The sequence below is a fragment of the Podarcis tiliguerta genome, assembly GCF_965153285.1.
Source record: "Podarcis tiliguerta genome assembly, chromosome: 12".
Classification (NCBI taxonomy): Eukaryota; Metazoa; Chordata; class Lepidosauria; order Squamata; family Lacertidae; genus Podarcis; species Podarcis tiliguerta.
In genome coordinates, this window is record NC_139545.1 from 47042074 (window position 1) to 47061213 (window position 19140).

The 19140-nt window shown below is 37.8% G+C and overlaps 1 protein-coding gene and 1 long non-coding RNA gene across 9 annotated transcripts in view; one reads left to right on the forward strand and one right to left on the reverse strand.

Annotated features, from left to right (window-relative positions):
* The window catches only part of LOC310661107, a 50949-nt gene that overhangs the window by 16963 nt on the left and 14846 nt on the right, over nucleotides 1–19140 (forward strand). For 3 of the 5 annotated variants that reach the window (XR_014503719.1, XR_014503720.1, XR_014503721.1), the window contains exons 1-3: nucleotides 8227–8320; nucleotides 10270–10356; nucleotides 15749–15928. This is a non-coding gene — a long non-coding RNA (uncharacterized lncRNA). Of the gene's footprint in view, nucleotides 1–8218; nucleotides 8321–10269; nucleotides 10357–15748; nucleotides 16139–19140 lie in introns of those variants that run through there. The other 2 variants (XR_014503717.1, XR_014503718.1) reach the window with 1 other exon arrangement.
* The window catches only part of UBE3C (ubiquitin protein ligase E3C), a 58358-nt gene that overhangs the window by 7567 nt on the left and 31651 nt on the right, over nucleotides 1–19140 (reverse strand). For all 4 annotated transcript variants that reach the window (XR_014503654.1, XR_014503655.1, XM_083406148.1 and 1 more), the window contains exons 14-19: nucleotides 17504–17608; nucleotides 16773–16860; nucleotides 14389–14486; nucleotides 13110–13242; nucleotides 11815–12062; nucleotides 2867–3079 (exon numbers count right to left, since the gene is read on the reverse strand). Coding sequence is in view for 2 of the 4 variants with exons in the window: in XM_083406148.1 (XP_083262274.1) it covers nucleotides 2867–3079; nucleotides 11815–12062; nucleotides 13110–13242; nucleotides 14389–14486; nucleotides 16773–16860; nucleotides 17504–17608 (885 nt within the window). In the remaining 2 variants the exon portion in view is untranslated. The remainder of the gene's footprint in view (nucleotides 1–2866; nucleotides 3080–11814; nucleotides 12063–13109; nucleotides 13243–14388; nucleotides 14487–16772; nucleotides 16861–17503; nucleotides 17609–19140) is intronic.

Sequence of the window (19140 nt, forward strand, 5' to 3'; positions counted from 1 at the left end):
TTGTACGTAGAAATATCAATGCAGATGGGCATTTACGGCGTGATATGAGCCGAAATTAAAAACCCAGTCCTTCCTTACTAACTAAATTTAGGCAGGAGTTCTGTTGCACCTTCTGCCACTAGATGGCATAACTATAAAGTCTATTTAAAATTATGCAGGCCATAGTTCACAGGTCTTTAAACCGGCAATATACCTTTTTAAATGCTTTTCCTTTCATTTTGACCACACCCAAACCCAAAAGAACTTATTCCATGAATAAATAAAAAAATCAACATTCCCCTAAAGAGGCTTTATCAGCGAGATTCAGCTGCAATATAGAAGCAAACTATTTCAAGAATACACTTAACATTCTGACCACAAATATTTTAATATATAATTAGGGATGAGCAAATGCAAGGAGTTCCAGTCAGTGAAGTTTTGGCAGAGCCAGGAATGAATCAGTTCTACTCTGCCAAAATTCTGGAGAAGATTCCTGAATTCAAAATGCATTGTCCCCCACAAAAAAAAGCATTGTGGGTATCTGTTGATGGCACATTCTGGGTCCGTTACGCATGTATGAAAGGTGGGGCTGAGGATGTCACCCAACCAGGCTAGCGAAGTGCTTTATAGGCCCCAAGATCTCGGATACAGCAAAGTCTCAGCAATGGCACCAGGTGGAGTATCTCCAAGCCATGCTAGATCTTGCCTGGTATATTCCAAGGTGCAAAGTGAGAGCTCAACCCCCTTGTTGCTGAAAATTATTATGGACTGTGTGTGAGAGAAACTGGATACGGTACTCAGAACATTCTAGACCAGGCTTCCTCATCCTCAGCCCTCCAGGTGTTTTTTTGGCCTACAACTCCCAAGATCCATAGCTAGCAGGGCCAGTGGTCAAGGATGATGGGAATTGTAATCTCAAAACATTTGGAGGGCTGAGGTTGAGGAAGCCTGTTCTAGACCTCCCAGTCACCAGAATCTATTGTGACACTTGGGGCCAGTCTACCCTTAAGATGGCAGAATCCCAGGTTGTGGTATCCAGGTTCCAGCAAGATATTACTGACCTCTCACAAGATCTCACCAGGAGTCATGCACTGGTAAGCGAGGCTCTATCTAGGGCATGGCCCCTTCCCGCTCTGCCTCAGGCAGCAAAACAGGGCAAGCCGCCCCTGCTGACACTCAGGTCTAGATTTACCAATTAATGCAGCCCTTTGCTCCATTATCAAACATTTCTAGTCTAGGAGGAGGCCTCTGTGGTTGGATGCCTTTTGTGTCAAGACTACCGAGCACAATAGCCACACACATTTATTCTAGTGCCCTCCAATATACCATTCAATTCCCATTGCCAAGTTTTAATCAACACAGATTGAACACTGTCAACACTTCTGTGAAGTCAACGGCATCATCACACTTTCCAATTTGTTTTCCTTGAAACGGTTAAGTTTTTTGAAAGGACGGAAGGGCTGTAAACTAAGAGGGAGAACATCTGAAACTCTGGTGAGGTGCTGCCAGCATATATAACCAACAGCTAGATAGACCAGTGGTCTGACTATGTAACACAAGTTCCTATGCCAGAGTCCAAGGCCTGAAGAGCCCCATCATGAACAATGTGGTTGACGGTGATAGATTTTGGATGCATTTATTAGGCATTATTAAGCAATTAAGCAATCATCAGGAATTAAAGCTAGGTTCTAAATGAAATCCACCTCCATTTCTACCTCAGTACTTATCATTACACCCAAATTTAGGATATTGTGGTTTAATCCGAGAATCTGGTAGATAATGTTTTCAACTAGCAAAATGGACACAATGAGCAGGGGGTGAGGTTCATGGGCGTGGCCAATTGCAACAAGTATCTTCTGCAAGTAACAGTACAATGGCTAAACTACCTGATGCTCTTGTTGACTTTGTTTTAACAGTGGCCTCTTACCGGACTTCTCTATCCAATATCCAGCAGACTTTCAGGGGGACAGATGGGTCACCTGTATTTAAGACCCTACTTTTAACTGGATTTACATAAAAGTCCCCTTGATCTGAATAGTATGATGAGGATTGTGCCTGAGACTGGATTTTCTCCAAGTAATAATAGCTTTCCTTTATTGGTAGCTGAACTGCTTCCTTATAAAGACAGTCAATTAAGATATGAAATTGTTCTTCTTAAATTCTTTCACAAGGATATTCTCAGAAGCACCCAGCAGAAGTAATTACAATGGCAGAGATCCAACAAGATACTTTAGGTGCACCCAAGGGCTTGAGCAGGACCCCCTTAGTGCATCACACACTGCTTTTCAAATTCTCCTCTGTTTCAGTGAGGATTTGCCGCATAGCAGGGGTTCCTGTTTGAAAAGCACAATGCAAAGTTCCTCTGGAACTAATTGTCCAGTTCTTTTGTATGCAAGCTCATATACTCTTGAAAACCCACTCTTAGGGTTTTATATTTGAGTCATTACCTACCATGTAGAATTGCCCTTCATAGCATCCTGAATGTCTACAAATTCAGTATTCCATACCAACATTTTAGAGTCATCAACTACAACTATTTATGAAAACAATTCAACAGGCAAGTCAAACAGGCAAACACTTTGTGACACTTGTAAAGCAGTATTCTCTGCATATCCCAATGTCTAAGTGCTTCTGATGAAACTGAAGAACTTGAGGTTGATGCAAAGCATTTTTAATTTAAATACAAAAATTATGTAATAATTTCCCCTATAACAACCAAAGCTTGTATCTAAAGGCATATGTGACTTGCCATAAAAGCTAGTTTGATGAGTATCAATACAAAGAGTGCCTGTATGCTTTGACTCCAAGTCATTGATGAACATATGCTTTATCATTATGACATCTGAATAGAAACATTGCTGAGAACTTAAAAGCCGAAGTCCCTTACCTGTGCTTCCCCCAATTCATTATTCACCACAGTAAAATTCAGCCCAAGTTCCTCCACATCCCCTTCATAGCTCTTGAGAAAAAGTAGGTTTTTGTACATTTCGGGATCTAGTGAAGCCAAGTGATGAATGTCCACATCTGCACTTGTTCCCAACAACTTTGAAAGGAAAAAACTGGCGAATGGAAGCTCGACAAGCATATTTTCATATAAAGCCTTTAAAAAAATGTAAAGTTGAGAATTATTTTTATATACTTCAGAAGCTAAGTATTTACTATGTCCTTTCACTTCAGAAACTTAGCAAGACATCTCCTCCATCTATGGGAGTGCTATACAAGTTCCCCCATTCATATCATCCATCCCATGTAAATATTTTATTTCGATATTTTTATATTGCCCTTCACCAAAAGTGGTCATCGGGCAGTTTGTATCAGTATAAGGCAGTATGTATCAGAAAAGGCAATACAAAAAATGCATAAACAAAAACATTAAAACAAGTCTCATAAATAAAGTAATTAGCAACATCAAAACTCAGAAATGACTTAATCAAGCTGTGCCATGGTAGAGTTGCAGAGAATCTCTTTCCGTCATTTAACAGTTGCCAAAACACTATGTAAGAAAACCTGAATGTTTTTATTTGAAGTCAAAATGAAAAAGACCATCTCCTTATTGAATAAATGGCAGCTTATCTCCTGTGTGTATTCAGTCAATTCTACTTACATTGGAAACTTTGATTTTGTCTTTAGCCCCATTCTAGGTGAGATTACTCTAATGTGTTGTATGTTGGGCTACCTCTGAAGACAGTTCAGAAACTTCAGCTGGTGCAGAATTCAGTGGCCAGGTTACTCACCGGGGCCACAGAGTTTGAACTGTGCTGGCTGCCAATTAGTTTCTGAGCTCAATTCAAAGTGCTGGTTTTGACTTATAAACAAACAGCTCAGGACTGCAAAACCTCAAGGACCACCTCTCCCCATACGAAGGTGAATTCTGAGGATTTGTATGGCCTTAGTAATGGAAAGGGGCAAAGGAACTAAGGAATGCTTAACCTTCCCAGCCCTGAATCTAATTCCCCTCTCATCCACCCAGCCACCCCATTTTATATTTTGTGATTCCACCCAGAAAAGACATGCATCCACTTCCCCCCATTTATTTACATGAAAGGAGAGATTCTCACAACATGGGAATCCATGCCAAATTCTGCACTTGGGCAGAAGAGCTAAATGCAGTAACAAACCCCGAGCGAGAGAGGCATATGGTTAATTGTGTACAAACTTTTTAATGCATTTACATTGTATGAAATATTACAAGGCTATGGGTATTGCTATTGTTTTACAGTTATTTTATAAATGCAGTAAAGTTAGGGGTTGTTGTTTTTTTCAGGTAGCCTTGGTGCCTGGTGTCTAACAGAAAGGTTGCACATTTTTAAAAAATCAGTGTGCTATCTACTGATAATGCATTAAAATCAAAGTTAGAAAAAGTCTTCAAAAGTAGGTATGCACCACGGCTGCTATCTAGAAGCTTCAAATTCAAGTTTGAAAGACAGTAAGAGCTGTTCGACAGTGGAATTTGCTGCCAAGGAGTGTGGTGGAGTCTCCTTCCTTGGAGGTCTTTAAGCAGAGGCTTGACAACCATATGTCAGGAGTGCTCTGATGGTGTTTCCTGCTTGGCAGGGGGTTGGACTCGATGACCCTTGTGGTCTCTTCCAACTCTATGATTCTATGATTCTATGATTCTAAGTTCTCCTACAAGTGAACCAATGTCCTTGGGTCACTCGGTCAATTCACTGTTAGAATGTTTTCTGGCCCTTAAAATATAACCGCCTTTCTTTTCCATACCTCACCAGGATTTTGGATAGGCAAACACCAACCCCACGCTCTATATGCTAAGAGTCCTTAATTCCAATGCATTTACTGACTGTTATAGTATTAAACTGAATTATGTACCACCCTATTTATCAATGGTAGACATATACTGCTTTCACCTAGACATTCAGAACAATGCGCCTATCTATCTGACCATAAAGTGATAGCTAATGACAGCTTCAATTAAACACTGGAAGCTGCAGATTGTGCTACTCTAGGTTTGTCTGTTTGTTTCATTTGTAATTAGCTCTATATCCTATACTCCTCCGCTCTAGGTCTTTAGGTTTCTGCTCTTGGATGAGCTGCCATAATTACTCTCATTAACAGCATGTATATGAGCACAGAGGGGCTCCTTCCTTCTATTTCCAAATGCAAATCTTCATAAACTTTCTGTATTCAGGGTCAAGAAAAAATTAAAGAACCACGAAGGGCAGTAAAAAGCACAAATCTCCTAATGATGCCCTATCAAAATACGTTCACACACAAACACTGTGTGACAGTTTAGCCCCAAGAATGTATGAATAACAAGATCAAAGCCAAGGAGGCATTTTTAGGAAAGGGATGAAAACTGAAACCTTTCTTTGTGTAGCTGAAAAAGTAAACTTCAAGTGTAAATCATTAATTTGCAATCTGTATGGTCACAGTTTGCTATTCTGAATTAGTAACAGACACACACACACTCCACAACTTTGGTAAATATATCAAAGCTACCTGAAATCTGAAGCTGAATTTAATCACTGACTCACCAAATACTTCTGCATCCTTATATATATATTCCCCCTCCCCACCCCAACACAAGTCAGGTTTAGGCATTTAAAGCATTTAATATACAAGCACTAATAAATGATGGCCCTAAACACTATGATCACATCAGCTAAATGGATTATAAATTAAATTTCCATAATGTATGCAACTGAAATACAAATGTAGGCATAAATCAAGGTATTTTCTAAACACAGGTTAATTACACAGATTCAAGAACTGGCTATTTTTTATGCAAAATAATCCACTTACCATTTTTCATATGGGTCTTAATTCTTAGCCACATGTTAACACTGGCTCCTAGAAGCCTATCAATAACTCCTTGTCAAGGGAAAATAGCAATAGGTATATTGAAAGAACCTGCACGTTATTTTTCAAGTGTCTGTCTTTTATGAGTGTTTATTGCTGGAAATTGTGCCAAAATGATTTGAAATAAAAAGGATTAATTATCGTAGAAGCCTTTTAATATAAGTGAGTGCACTAGCAATGCAATTAATGCAAATTGTGGTGCTATCAGGAGAATAAATGTGAACAACATCACAGGCCATTTCTGTTTGCTGCCAAATAACTTTAGTAATTTACTACATTAAGAATCAATATAAAAATAATGCTTTTCAAATGCAGGTCTATCAATCTTCAGGTAGCTCCACAGCAAACATTTATAACTTAATCTAAAAACTATATAAAACATTTTTAGGCCACCTTGATTGTGTTTAATTAAAATTATAATCAAGATGGCACAGTTTCCCATAGCCAAGTTTCTCCAAATATAAAAGACAAAAGAAACATTCATTGTATAAACAAGGTGAGATGAATAGTTAATATTCCAATTAGTGTAAAAGCTAAGTTTTTAAAATAGGCATCTGCGAAATGTATAGCAGTTCTTTGATAAGTTAGTCACAGTTAAGCTCTTCTCTTTCTACATGGCAAAATATAATAAGCCACACATTGCAGTAGGTGCACACATGCCCAGACTTCTGGGGTTTCTTGATCAAGCCAAGCTCACCTTGGTCCTTCATTTTCAAATTTAAAAACTAAAAATACATCAGGCTTGAGCACTCCATGCTCCTTCTCCCATGCAGCCAGGAAGAAAAGTTTGGAAGCTTGTGGTACCGATTTTTCTTAAGCGTGCAAAATGCTGTTAAGCTAAGATGGTTGCTTCTGAACTCATTCTGACCACATGGGAGAAGAAGCATGCAAGTCTGAGGTCTGCTGAAGCTCAGTTGTGTCTTGCTAAGTTGTGATTTAATGTAGACATTCAAATGCATCCATTGTATCATTTAACAGACTTTTTATTTTTTCTTAAATATTCCCCTAATATGGCCTCCTTCTGCAGCCACAGCAGCCTAATGTTCAGATTTAATATACAGCAGAATATTAAGACAAACTTGGTATTTTTACAATTTAAAAATAATACAATACTAAAATAAAACATTCTATTTTATTTGTTTGTTAAATCATACTTTTTTGTCCTGTCTCAAACACATTTCCCCCGATGTATTACACTGTTATATCCTTTTACTTAAATCCTTTTACTTAAACACCCATACTTATATTCAATGGTTGTGCAAGTGGAAAACTGTGCAGCCAACTTTTCTACTCACCGCCCCCCCCCCACCTTCTGCCAGCAGCTCTCTCTACCCCTCAAACCCCTCTCCAGAACCACAGGCTAATGGGGGGGGGGGGTGTCATATGGCACTGCAATTGGAAAATGAATCACCTGAAAGCAGATGGAGGGATCTTGACCCAATGGTGCTCCACTTAATTTCACGTGAAATCCACAACAACCACAACCACACTGCAGTCCCCATATGGCATGGCCCCACTCTTCAGGGGTGAGCGTGGGAACAGAAAAAGACAGTTGTAGAAACTGCCTTCAGCTCACACAGTGATTGCATACAATCCTCAGAATTTATTTATTTCATTTATTGCTCCTTTCATCAAATTAACGATCCCCTGAATGATTAATTTACTCTTTTACACTGAAAGAAACTATTACTCACACATATTAAACAGAAAAATAGCTACGTACTTCTATTATAAGCAGACACACAGGACAACGTTATGAGCCTCTGGTGTTTCAATTACACAGATTTGCTTCTAAATATTCTACAATAATCATACTAATTGCTGTTGCTACTTCTCCAGCAGCTTCTGTAGTCGTTTTTACAGATAACCAAAACTACAAACAGATATGGGAGGACTTGTGCTTATCTTCCAAGCAGAAGTTTCAAAGTCATATTTCACACATCTGCACATCTGTTTCTGTGCACAGAACAAGAATCACAAGACTACAATTTCCTATAATGATCCGCATTAAGGAAGCATTTTTGCCACTCTGCACGGATAGCCACAGGCCCTTAAGAGCACGAGTGTCCCAGAATTAGTTTGTTCAAAAGAATTATCCTGTTGCAAGTTCATGAAGATGAGTTCTTAGAATAAAATTACCAGCAAGAAGTATAACTTTTCTATATGAACCATTTGTTTAAAAAAACAACAAGTGGGCAGAGGTAATTATAATTAATCCATGTGGTGGGAACATGTATTGAGAGGAATCAATATCTTCAAATCAGCAGAGTACTCATTTTCAGTAAGAGTTCAAACATGACAATTTATTCCACTAAATATTCTGAACTTAATTGACTTAAATGGACCTAGGTGTTTCCAAAGGCAAAAGAAGATCAGGATGCCATTACCACATACTTTAACTGTTTATTTATTCCCTGTCTAGGAAGCCTGATTTAGGAGCTATAAAATGCAATCAGTACACAAACCAGAAGCTGGAATCATCTGCTAATGGAACTTTTAATTGAGAAGTGACCACTGACATGAGGTAATTCTTTCCATGTAGAATTGCTTGCAGAGACCTTTGTGCACTTTATCACAGTAAACAATCACTAACATATGCATTAAAGAAAATTTAAATACATTATGACCCAATAAATATCACAATCAATCAATACAATCTTTTCCCTTTCAAAGATTTAGTGTTAAAATACCACACTTTTAGTAGTCCTTTAGTGCTGGACACATATTTATAAATGCTGGTACTAAGTTTAGCCATTTGTAATGAAAAGATAATTGGTTATGTGAAAGGAACTGGTATACAGAAGACAGGCATATTAGTTATGTTAAAACCATTTCAAAAATAAGTTAGTATTAGGGAATTTTTAAAATCTGTTGAACAATACTGAGTTCCTATACTACTGAATCATTAGCAAATTCATATTATTTTGAAATTATTCAAATACCACATTTATTTGTACTGTTAAAATATTGAATAAAAAGGCCCAAACAACCAAAGTAGAATATCAGCCAGTTTACTTAATGCCATTTTTAAAAATTATTTTAGGAGACTTAAAAAGATTACAAAAAAAGATTTCTAGTTTTTATTTGACATCTATTTGAGGTGACGATAAAGAAGGATAGAGCCAACCTAGGAGTTCTTCAAAGCATAGAGTAGGCTCAGATATCTGATCTGTTCCTGTTCCCCTTAGGAGTGTCTAGTTTTCTAGCAAATCACCTGGTCCCTCATCAACTGCATGACATGAAAGTTCAACATGCTTTTCCCATGGTGGAAATGCAGTACTGGAGGAAACCTTCCCTTCTAGAATTTGTGTCTGCCATGAAGTTCTTGGAAGTTGAGTAATATTGCCACACACAAAAATGAACCATCTCTGCTCCAAAGCACTAGATTCAATTAGGCTTACTCCCAGGTAAGTGGAGTTGGGATTGCAGCCATACTTAATCATGAGAGTTTCAGGCAAATGATTTTTAAAAACTGAAAAGCATGCAAGTGAAACAGTTCTGAAACAGCAACTCAACATTTTCAGACACTTGGTTCTGCTGTAGTTGCCATCACCTAAAGATATTCCCTGCAGTTTCATAATGTCTCTGTTGCCGTCTGAAAGTTCAACCTGAATTTATTTTCAAAATCTGCTGCCTATTTGATCAATATTAGTCTATCAAAAATTTTAAACTGATTTATTGAGCCAATGAATCTCTTACCTTATACCCTTCATAACTAAAAGTAAGCCTCACTGAACTGAATATGACTTATTTCAAGTAGAAGTGCATAGGATTGTTCTATAAATGTGGTAATCCTAAATAGTTACAGCTGCAATCCTAACCTTTCTTACCTAGGAGTAAGCCCCACTGAATTTAATAGGACTTGCTTCTTAGTAGACATGGTTAGGTAGGACTGTGATATAAAGCATCTATAGTTCAAAGATATTTGGAGGGGGTAATAATTGCAACTACCACAATGAAGAGCTTTTAATGTGTATTATTATAAATTGCCAGGGATATAATACAATTTATTCAAGACAGAACTGGAACAAGAGAGTTAAAAAAAAAAATGGATATCTGCATGGGTTGAGAAAATTTGATCCATAGTAACTTAGATAACTTATTACAAAAGAATACATATAAGCCATGTTTATGGTAAAATGGGTATTTTTGTAATATTTTAGAACAAGATCAATGATAATGTCCTACCCTATGCTGCTTTCATCCTGCTGTATTAGTATTTATTTATGCTCTTTATTTTATTTAATAGTAAACATTTGGGGGGATTAGAAATATTTGGGGTAAGAAATATTCAACACTAACTAAACTATACTAGGTGATTACCACTGAATGGCTGGCTACACAGAATATAGGTAAATCATTCAATGTTAATGTATTTGTTTTCTGATAACACTGTCATATAAATAGAGCTCTTAGCAGCAACACTCTCTGCATTTTTTATTTATACAAATAAGAAATTTCTGTGGATTTCAGACGGCTTCCTTTGTATGGCATGCAGTTTATTTATACAAAGACTAAACAACTGCAGCATTTCAGAAATTATTTGCAAATGGATAAAAGGTAAGCATTTTTATAAAACCGAAGAATTTAATGAAGTCTTTAACTAAAACCACAATACTGGCAGGGACCAAATAGTAAAACCGTGCCTTATCTTGCTACTGAATTCATCAGCTTTCCAAACATGCCAGTTAAAGGGTGTTTCTGCACCTGGGTACAGCTAATTATTAAATAACGTAGTCATTTTGTGCCTTATGTAAACACAGAACACACACACATCAATATTTGACTGCTTTCAAAATGACAAGTAACTGGGTTCCTTCTGATCTCAAAGTATAAGAACAGCCATGACACTCAGCTTTTCCCAACCCAAAGTCAAACTTCCCCCACTCCCCTTTTAATACTACAATTAACCTGTTAATATCCAGGTAAAATACAGAGGCTTCTGTATTTTAGATGTTGGACAGGCAAGTCTTCCATATCCAATACATGTCTTCTCTAGCAGTTACAAGTAGCTCCGAGATCAGCACAAACTGTTCTCTAGTGTTGTTATGTGGAGCCTTGACATGGCCAGATGGCAAAGGCCATTTCACACACCATGTTGAGACAAATCCAGAGTGTGCAGTCAAGAGTGCTCCAATTCAACAAGGCACCCGATGACACAAGTTTGCAAAGACACACCTGTGAGGTTCGTGATTTACATGTTTTGATGTACACTTAAAATATCTTAGGTGTACACCTAAAAACAATGTGTGAAATTGTTCTACTGCACCTTCACCCCTCTGTGCAACTGGTGTCACTGTGGGAGCTCAATGAAATGACTGTCAATACTGGAAGTTAAGGGCGGAACTAGAGAATCAGGAACAATGGTAATTAATATAATCCTGTTCTTTTGTTTAACTTATCACGGCTCAGAACCTTAGGTCCTGCTCCATGAACTAGAGACAAGAAAAAAAGTTGCTGGGTTGGGTTGGGAAGGAAAATGAATCATCTTGGTGGAAATCATATGCATTTTTCCTGATGTTGTAAAACTAAAACTTGACACCATGGCCAGGCTTGAGATTCTATGAATAAAACCCTATCAAATCAGAGAGTTCATTATCATATCTATCTATCTATCTATCTATCTATCTATCTATCATTGTCTGCCTGAAACAGTTAATTTTGTGTGTGAAGGAGATTCAGCTTGGAAAATATCTTAGCCAAAAATGGTGTGTGTATCTTTTCACTTAAAACATGGAGCATTAGGAAAGTAACCCCCTCAAGTGGTAAGAATGTCAAGCATGAAGAATGCAGCTGTGCGCATTTAGCCATCAATATCGTTAAAGCAAATGTAACACATGATCAAAATGAAGACGCCCTTCTCTTCATAGAAAGGGCAAAGAAAATGGATACAAACCCATTATTGTTTCCCAAGTACTTTCCATTTCTGAAAACTTTCCATTAAAAAATCCACTTCTATCTCATATACTACACAAGCAGCTCCTATTCATATATATCTGCAATTTTATTTATTTTTACCTTTCCAAGCATCCTCCCAAGGAAATAGTAGTGCCTTGCATATGACTCTCCGATGAGCATGTGTGCAGCAGGGTTAGGGTAAAGCAGTCCTTCATTAGTGGTCTTAAAAAAACCTTGGTTAGGGTTAAATCCTGATTTAAGCAGTTCATTCAGAAATTCTCTGAATATTCCACCCCCATCAATACCGGCTTCATCTAGACCATGGGCATTAAGTAAATGGACACGAATTCGTTTTTTCAAATCTGGTTCTAGAGAAAGAGAAAACAAGTTATGTAAGAATTTGCAAATGCACAACTCTTTACACATGCATGCATTTAAAGACAACTTTCTGAAGAAATACTATACAGTGGTGTGCCTAAAGGGTTAATAAAATATGCAATCTAAAAGTTCATGAGCTAAAACTCATCAATATTGTCCCAGTGTAATGGATTCCCTCATGTTGGTTTTTTGTTTTGTTTTTTACAAAAATCCACTGGTGGGTAAAGTTAAACATGTTATGAAGTCTGTTGACCGTATTGACATGCCTAATGTTATAAAAGAATTGCAGTTCCACTTAAACAAAAATTAAACGTGCATTTGGTTCAGGCTTTCTGCAGGACAAGTCGTTCTAAATAAGCGATGAGGAACCTGCGCCCCTGTAAGGTGCTGCTAGATAACTCCCATCAGATGACTCCATGTTAAGACTTACAAGGTTTATTTCTGGAACTCAACGACTGAATGAAGCCCCTCTGTTTTTATTGCTCGCTGAACTTAACATTTCTACAGTGGTTCTGTCCTTAATTAGAAAGCATGTACAGCTTCACCACCAAATCTTCACCTTGAAAGATGAAGCAAAACTGCCTTCTTTTATTCAGATCACGAGCTCTTTCAACTTACAACAGTCTATCCACCAGTAAGCTGTTCACAAATTAAATGTTTGAAATCCTACTGAAAGTATGAATATCCACTCACAACATGTGAAAAAACAGGTAACACATCAAAGAAATCTAGGCAAAATTAATGTGCAACAGGCTTTTTTTTTTAATAAAAAAAAGCTTTTTTAAAATCCCAAATAGAACACAGCTTCACAAGAGCCCGGTGGAGATAGATAGATAGATAGATAGATAGATAGATAGGTGGAATTCCAAGGTAGAAAATTATTCATCTTCATATGGTGTACTAACCAAATTGGCCCACAATCTGGATGTAAGCTTTTCATGCAAGAAAATAGTATATGGCTCATATTTTTATAGTTCCCAAGGCAAGTGATTTTATTACCATGAACTTATTTTAGCATTAATTTAAAAACACATTACCATTTTCAGGGGAAAGTTTGTCGTACGCATCTTCATAAATATAATTTCTCCTAATAGTGACATTAATTCCATCCAGAAATGGGCCTTCTCCTTGAACCTCTTGTTTGTCAGCATAGATCAGCCTTTGAAATATCTTGTATAAATCGAGTAGTAAAAGGGAGAGAGAAAGTAATCCCATTTAAATATGGATTTTCAATATCCCACAACTTCACAACATTCCAGCTTGCTTTCGAAACTGTGTTTAATGATAATGTACTGGAGAGTTTGTTAATGTGTGTAAACTGTTAGTATAGGGAATAGTTAAAAAAAGTATTATGCCTGCATTAAGAAACTTGACGAATGCAAGTTTCAAGTTATAATTCTGTTCTGTGCCACTTGTAAGTCTTGCACCAAAGCGAAACAACACGTTTCCCCTCCATTTATCATTGTCCTTTTGGGAAACAGTGATTTATTTCTCCCATGAAACTATCTTTCATTTCCTTGATAGGACTAGCACACATTGATGGCAGCACAATTCTGGGAATTCAGTTTGCTAATTAGCTGAAAGCTGTAGAGTCAACAAAAGAACCTTAGAAAGTTATTACAGTTTTTTTAAACCAAGAAGATGAAGACAGCCCTTTAAACAATAGGCACTTTGTGGTATACTTCAAAGGGCTGATGATTTTCAAAGTTATAACTAAATTATAGGTCGAGGTCAGGATCCCCCTACCCCATCCCAAAAAAGGCACTCCCCATTCTGAAATATAACAGCGCTTTGGACTTTGTTTCTCTAGTGTTGCCCATCCTCTGCAACCAGAACAACAAATGACTGTTAAACACCAGCAAGGCATACACAGCTGTGATCACATGAGGCAACTTTCCCCAACCTGGTGCCCGCAGGTGTTTTGGGCCACAATTCCTATCATCTGTGAGCATTAGGCACACTAATGAAAGCTGTAGTCCAAGACACCTTCATCACACCAGGTTGGGAGAGGAGGTGCGAAGAATAGCTTTGGCACACCTAGGATTTTAAAAAGAAAATATCACACCACGAGACACATACAAACATCCCCAGCCACTTTAAGACAGAGGCACTAAAACTGAAGAACCTTTGAACCATGCCACCACTCACTTATGATTTTAAAATGGCGTCTGGAATGATAGGATCACCCAGAAAGATCGCCTATTTCTGTGTTGCAGAACAGGGTCCTTTACAAATCATGTAGCAAGATTCTGTATTTAGCAAATACATTGGTTTATGCTAACTATCAAAAGTACAATACTTAAAGAGACGATGTACCTTTACTCTTTCTTCAAAAGGAACCACAAAAGGTAGCTCAGTCAATATTGCCAGCTGTCGTTCCTCAGACACGGAAAGAGGTGCTGGATCCAACCCCACTTTTTAAATTGAAAGTCAGAGAGGGAGAGGGAGAGAGAGCTCAGTTTTAGTGCACAATACAATATACTACCTTTCCATTCTTCTCTGGATGGTAAAGACACCACTCCATACAAAGAGCCAAGCTTGCTGACTGTATAAAGCAATGATAAACTGAGATCCAAATAGTTGTGTGGGGAGTTACTGCTCATATACTTAGACTTGGTGGCATTTCTTCCTACTGAACCATCCACATACTTTGTGCTGTTCAACACATAGCTCCCAAACTCAAAGGATACTGGGAGCGGTCTCCAATGCAAAGTGAGACGCTGTAGTTCAGAAATGAAACTGTAGGAAGTCCCACCAGGTATACAAATGCACACACTTGATTGTATAGCCCTAACTGAGTCCTGGCTATAGTCACTGGAACAAGAGAGGTGTAGTCTGTGTTAAACTGTACACCTCATATAAATGTTCATGTGGACAAAGGCAAACCAATTTGGTTGGAACTGAAAACTCCTCAAACAAAAAAAGTACAAAATTTTAGTTATCTGAGTAAATGATGAAAGATCTATTCCCAAGCACAGGCAGACACTGTCTGCAGGAATGGTAAAAATTCTTGGAAGACTGGGTATGTATGACTTGAGTATTAAAGCAGAAGCAATTCATCATCATCATCTGTTTGCAGGGTAGTAGTGACTAGCTGTCCTTTCAATAGCAAGCATCAGCAGTAACAGATACTATACTTTTGAGCTCCTCAAGCTATTTTTAACTAGAGCTATTAAGAGTGCCTATTTAGTGCAACAGAAACAGAGCTGGGAATTTTTGGCAAATACCAATATTGTAAGCCCTTGGAATGAGTGTTTTCCTAACTTTCAGTAAACAGTTTTAATTACAGTCAACGTATGCTATCTATTAAGCTAAGGGTTAAAAGCGTTTTAAAACAAAGTGCATGTACAGCAAAGGTAAACCACTATCTAACTTCAGCAGTTCAATTATTCTGGTCAATTAGTCAATTTTATCTACATTGCCCCATCAACGTTTCCATCTTTAAAGAGAAATATGGGATGGAGTCATCAATACACAAGACATTTAGAACTCAAGAGCTTGCCATTTAAGTAAATGAAAAAGCACAAATAAACATAGCCATATGTGAGTCAGTGGTTCTTTCACACTAATTGATTCTAGCCCATATGGAGTCAAGTGGGATTAAACAAATCATAAACACACTGTTATGTGCCCTTCTTCACACAATCATGTTGATCACATCTTTTTTCATTTCAAGGGCATTCAGTCAAGAAAGGTAGAGGAACAACCTATGGAAGATGAAGCCTTTATTTCATCAAGAAATTAAAGTGAACAGGCAGAGAAAACCGATTTTGGATGCAAATCTATCAGTTGCACAGATAAGAGGACATCAAAGACAGTGGAATTTCAAGGACCTACCAACTGGCCATGTAAAAAGGTACTGGTCTTTAGTGGGTACCATCAATTGTCTAGGTAAAATTTAGCTCACTCAATCCCAGAGGCTGTTGGTATATTAACAACTGCTGGCATGAATGTAGGAAAAGTCCTATATCATCAAACCAAGGGTTCATCTAGTCCAGCATCCTGTCTAGTTGTCCCACAGTGGCCAACCAGATATTTGGGGAAGCCCCAAAGAGAACATGAGCACAATGTACAGTGGTGCCTCGCAAGACGAAAAGAATCCGTTCCGCGAGTCTTTTCGTCTTGCAGTTTTTTCGTCTTGCAAAGCAAGCCCATTAGCGGATTAGCGCTATTAGCACTATTGGCAGTTTAAGGGCTATTAACGCCTATTAAAGGCTTAAGGGATTAGCGGTTTAGCTGCTAAAAGGCTTTTAGCAGCTTAGCGCTTCAGAAAAAGGGGTTTTGGAGCGGGGAAAAAACTCAATTTTTTTTGTCAATTTTCGTCTTGCGAAGCAAGCCCATAAGGAAATTCGTCTTGCGAAGCGCCTCTGAAAACGGAAAACCCTTTCGTCTTGCGAAGCAAGCCCATAAGGAAATTCGTCTTGCGAAGCGCCTCTGAAAACGGAAAACCCTTTTGTCTTGCGGGTTTTCCGTCTTGCGAGGCATTCGTCTTGCGGGGCACCACTGTATTGTTTCCCAGCAACTACAATTCAGAAGCATGCTATTGCCAATGAACTGCATTGTGACTGGAGCACAAATTCTCTTAAATGCTGTATCAACAGATTGGGAAAGCTCACATTCCAGAAACAGGCTCTCCATTTATTAAAAGAAAGAAAAGATGCAACATCCTCAGTTTCCGAGGCAAAGCAATATTGTCTTACCATCTAGAGTAGACTGGAGAGGTCCTATTCTTCCCATTCTTCTCACTCTCCATACATGCCTGGCTGATGGCACATAAAGCTGTGTAACCTAGTTGTTTATTAAATATAACAGTTAGATATTTCATGTCAAAACCTTAAGACAAAAGTATTTCCTGCAGTTTAATCGTGATCATTATCAGAAACAGAGTTTCAAATGACATACAGCTCTGTTAGGATACTGCAAACCATGTTCTAGGAAAACAGACACCATGTATTAAAATAGTGCTCAACTCAAATAAAACACCACTCCCAATTCCTAAATTCTGATTAACTCTACATATGCACTGGGACACAGAGCAAGGCATCACAAGTTTATCAGGGGATATGACAAATATCTTGTGTATTAATGCTACAATCCTACACAAAATTATTCCCAAGTATGTACCACTGAACTTAGTGCAACTTTCTTCTTAGTAAACATGCATAGGACATGGCAAATATATCACAAATAGAGAACTGAGAACAAGTGATGTAAACATGCCAAATGCTTCAAGGATTCAGGTTAACACCTGCACACCAGAATTGTACTAAAGTACATATGTGATGTCGTCCGCGACTGGACCTAATGGTCAGGGGTCCCTTTACCTATGTGATTATTAATACAAGGAGTTTGATTTTAAAAGGAAACTGAATTTAAATCTGTACAGTGTTTGATTCTAAATAGTTTTTTAAAACAGCCACATCTGTATTACCTTATCTGCTCTAATGTTCTCCTGTTCTGAAAGCCAGTGGTTTGGTGGACAGAAATTCCTTCTTGTGTCTCTAGATTTCAACATTTTCACCAAGTTAGTGATTACCTGGATGGCAGAAATATATCAATATAGATTGTTACTTTCTGTTTTTCAAAATACCACAGACAAAGCAGCAATGTTTTAAAATATACAGTGTTACAGTATTTTTGTTCTTAAGAGACATGTTTAAGTAATCAAATATTTGGCCAAAGTTTGTTAGATAAATTACTTAAAATTACTTCTTCATCAAAACAACTGAAATCTCTCAACATGTAAAAAAAATAAATCGGATTTCGAGGAAAGTCAAGGAAACTAAATTGTTTTCATTTAACGTAATTTAGAATACAATACCCAATTGTACAATTTATTAACTTAAATTTACATCCTGCCATTCTCTGGGCAGAAAACACACACTAAATAAATGAATGAATAAATAAAAAATTAAAAACAATTTTAAAACATAAAAACAACCACATACAATAAAACATCTAAAACAGATTTAAGAGCAGATGAAAACAAAATTACACGTCTGGATAGGCCAGTTGAAACTGAAAGGTTTTCCGCAGACATCTAAAACAGTACAGTCACGGCGACTGTCCAAAGGACAGGTGCTGCCACATTAAGGGAATTATCCTTTCAAATGTAGACATGGCACAAGTTCCACAGATCAAAGTGATCGCATCAGTATGTATGGGGTAAGGTGATCTATTAAGTAATCTGGTCCCAAACAATTAAGAGCCTTTTGTACCTATAGTAACTCAGCCCAGTAGCCAACAGGCAGCCAATGCCAATCTTTAAGCACAAGTATAATATTCTGACAGACTCTCATTCCTGTCAACAATTGCACCACCTCATTTTGCACTAACTGCAGTCATTGTCTAAACAGTGGCTGTATTCGGATATACTAATAAAGCATGGTTCAGCATTACAAGAATGAGCCACAGTAAGCCTCAGCAAAGTATTGCTTCCATTTCAGATTAACTGCCGTTTGTCATGACATCTGAACCCAGATAAACTGTGGTTAATCTTTACTATAGTTTGTTGGAATAGGCCATAGTTAAGATTAACCAGCTTGTACACTTCAGATGTCACAACAAGCGGCAGTTATTTCAAAATGGAACCGAGTATTTCTTAACTCCTCTTTACAAAGGCACCCAAGGAGGAGATGGACGGGTACAAGACCAAGGCTTGCTGCAGCTCACTGTTGTAAAGGTTTTACATTTGGACAGGCCAGCATCTACTCCTTATTATATAAGGACAAAGTTTCAGGAGGCAGGAGATCTGAGTAAGATATCCACATAGAAGTAGTTGCCCCACAGTTCCAGTCACCACCCAGAGGCAGCTTAAAATCCAAAATAGTTTACGGCTGTTAAAGACAAGGCTTTAGTAATACAGTTCTAGGTGTTCATATATACATACAGCTTGTCGGCTCTACAGATACAGATATATACAAGCCTAAAGTATCAAGACATAACACAGACTCCAACTCATGGACAGACTGACTGACTAATGAGCTGACATGACTTAAACACTGGGTCATTGCCATAGTAACTAACTGGCTTAGTTGACCTTGCCTGTTGATTTATCTCATACATCAG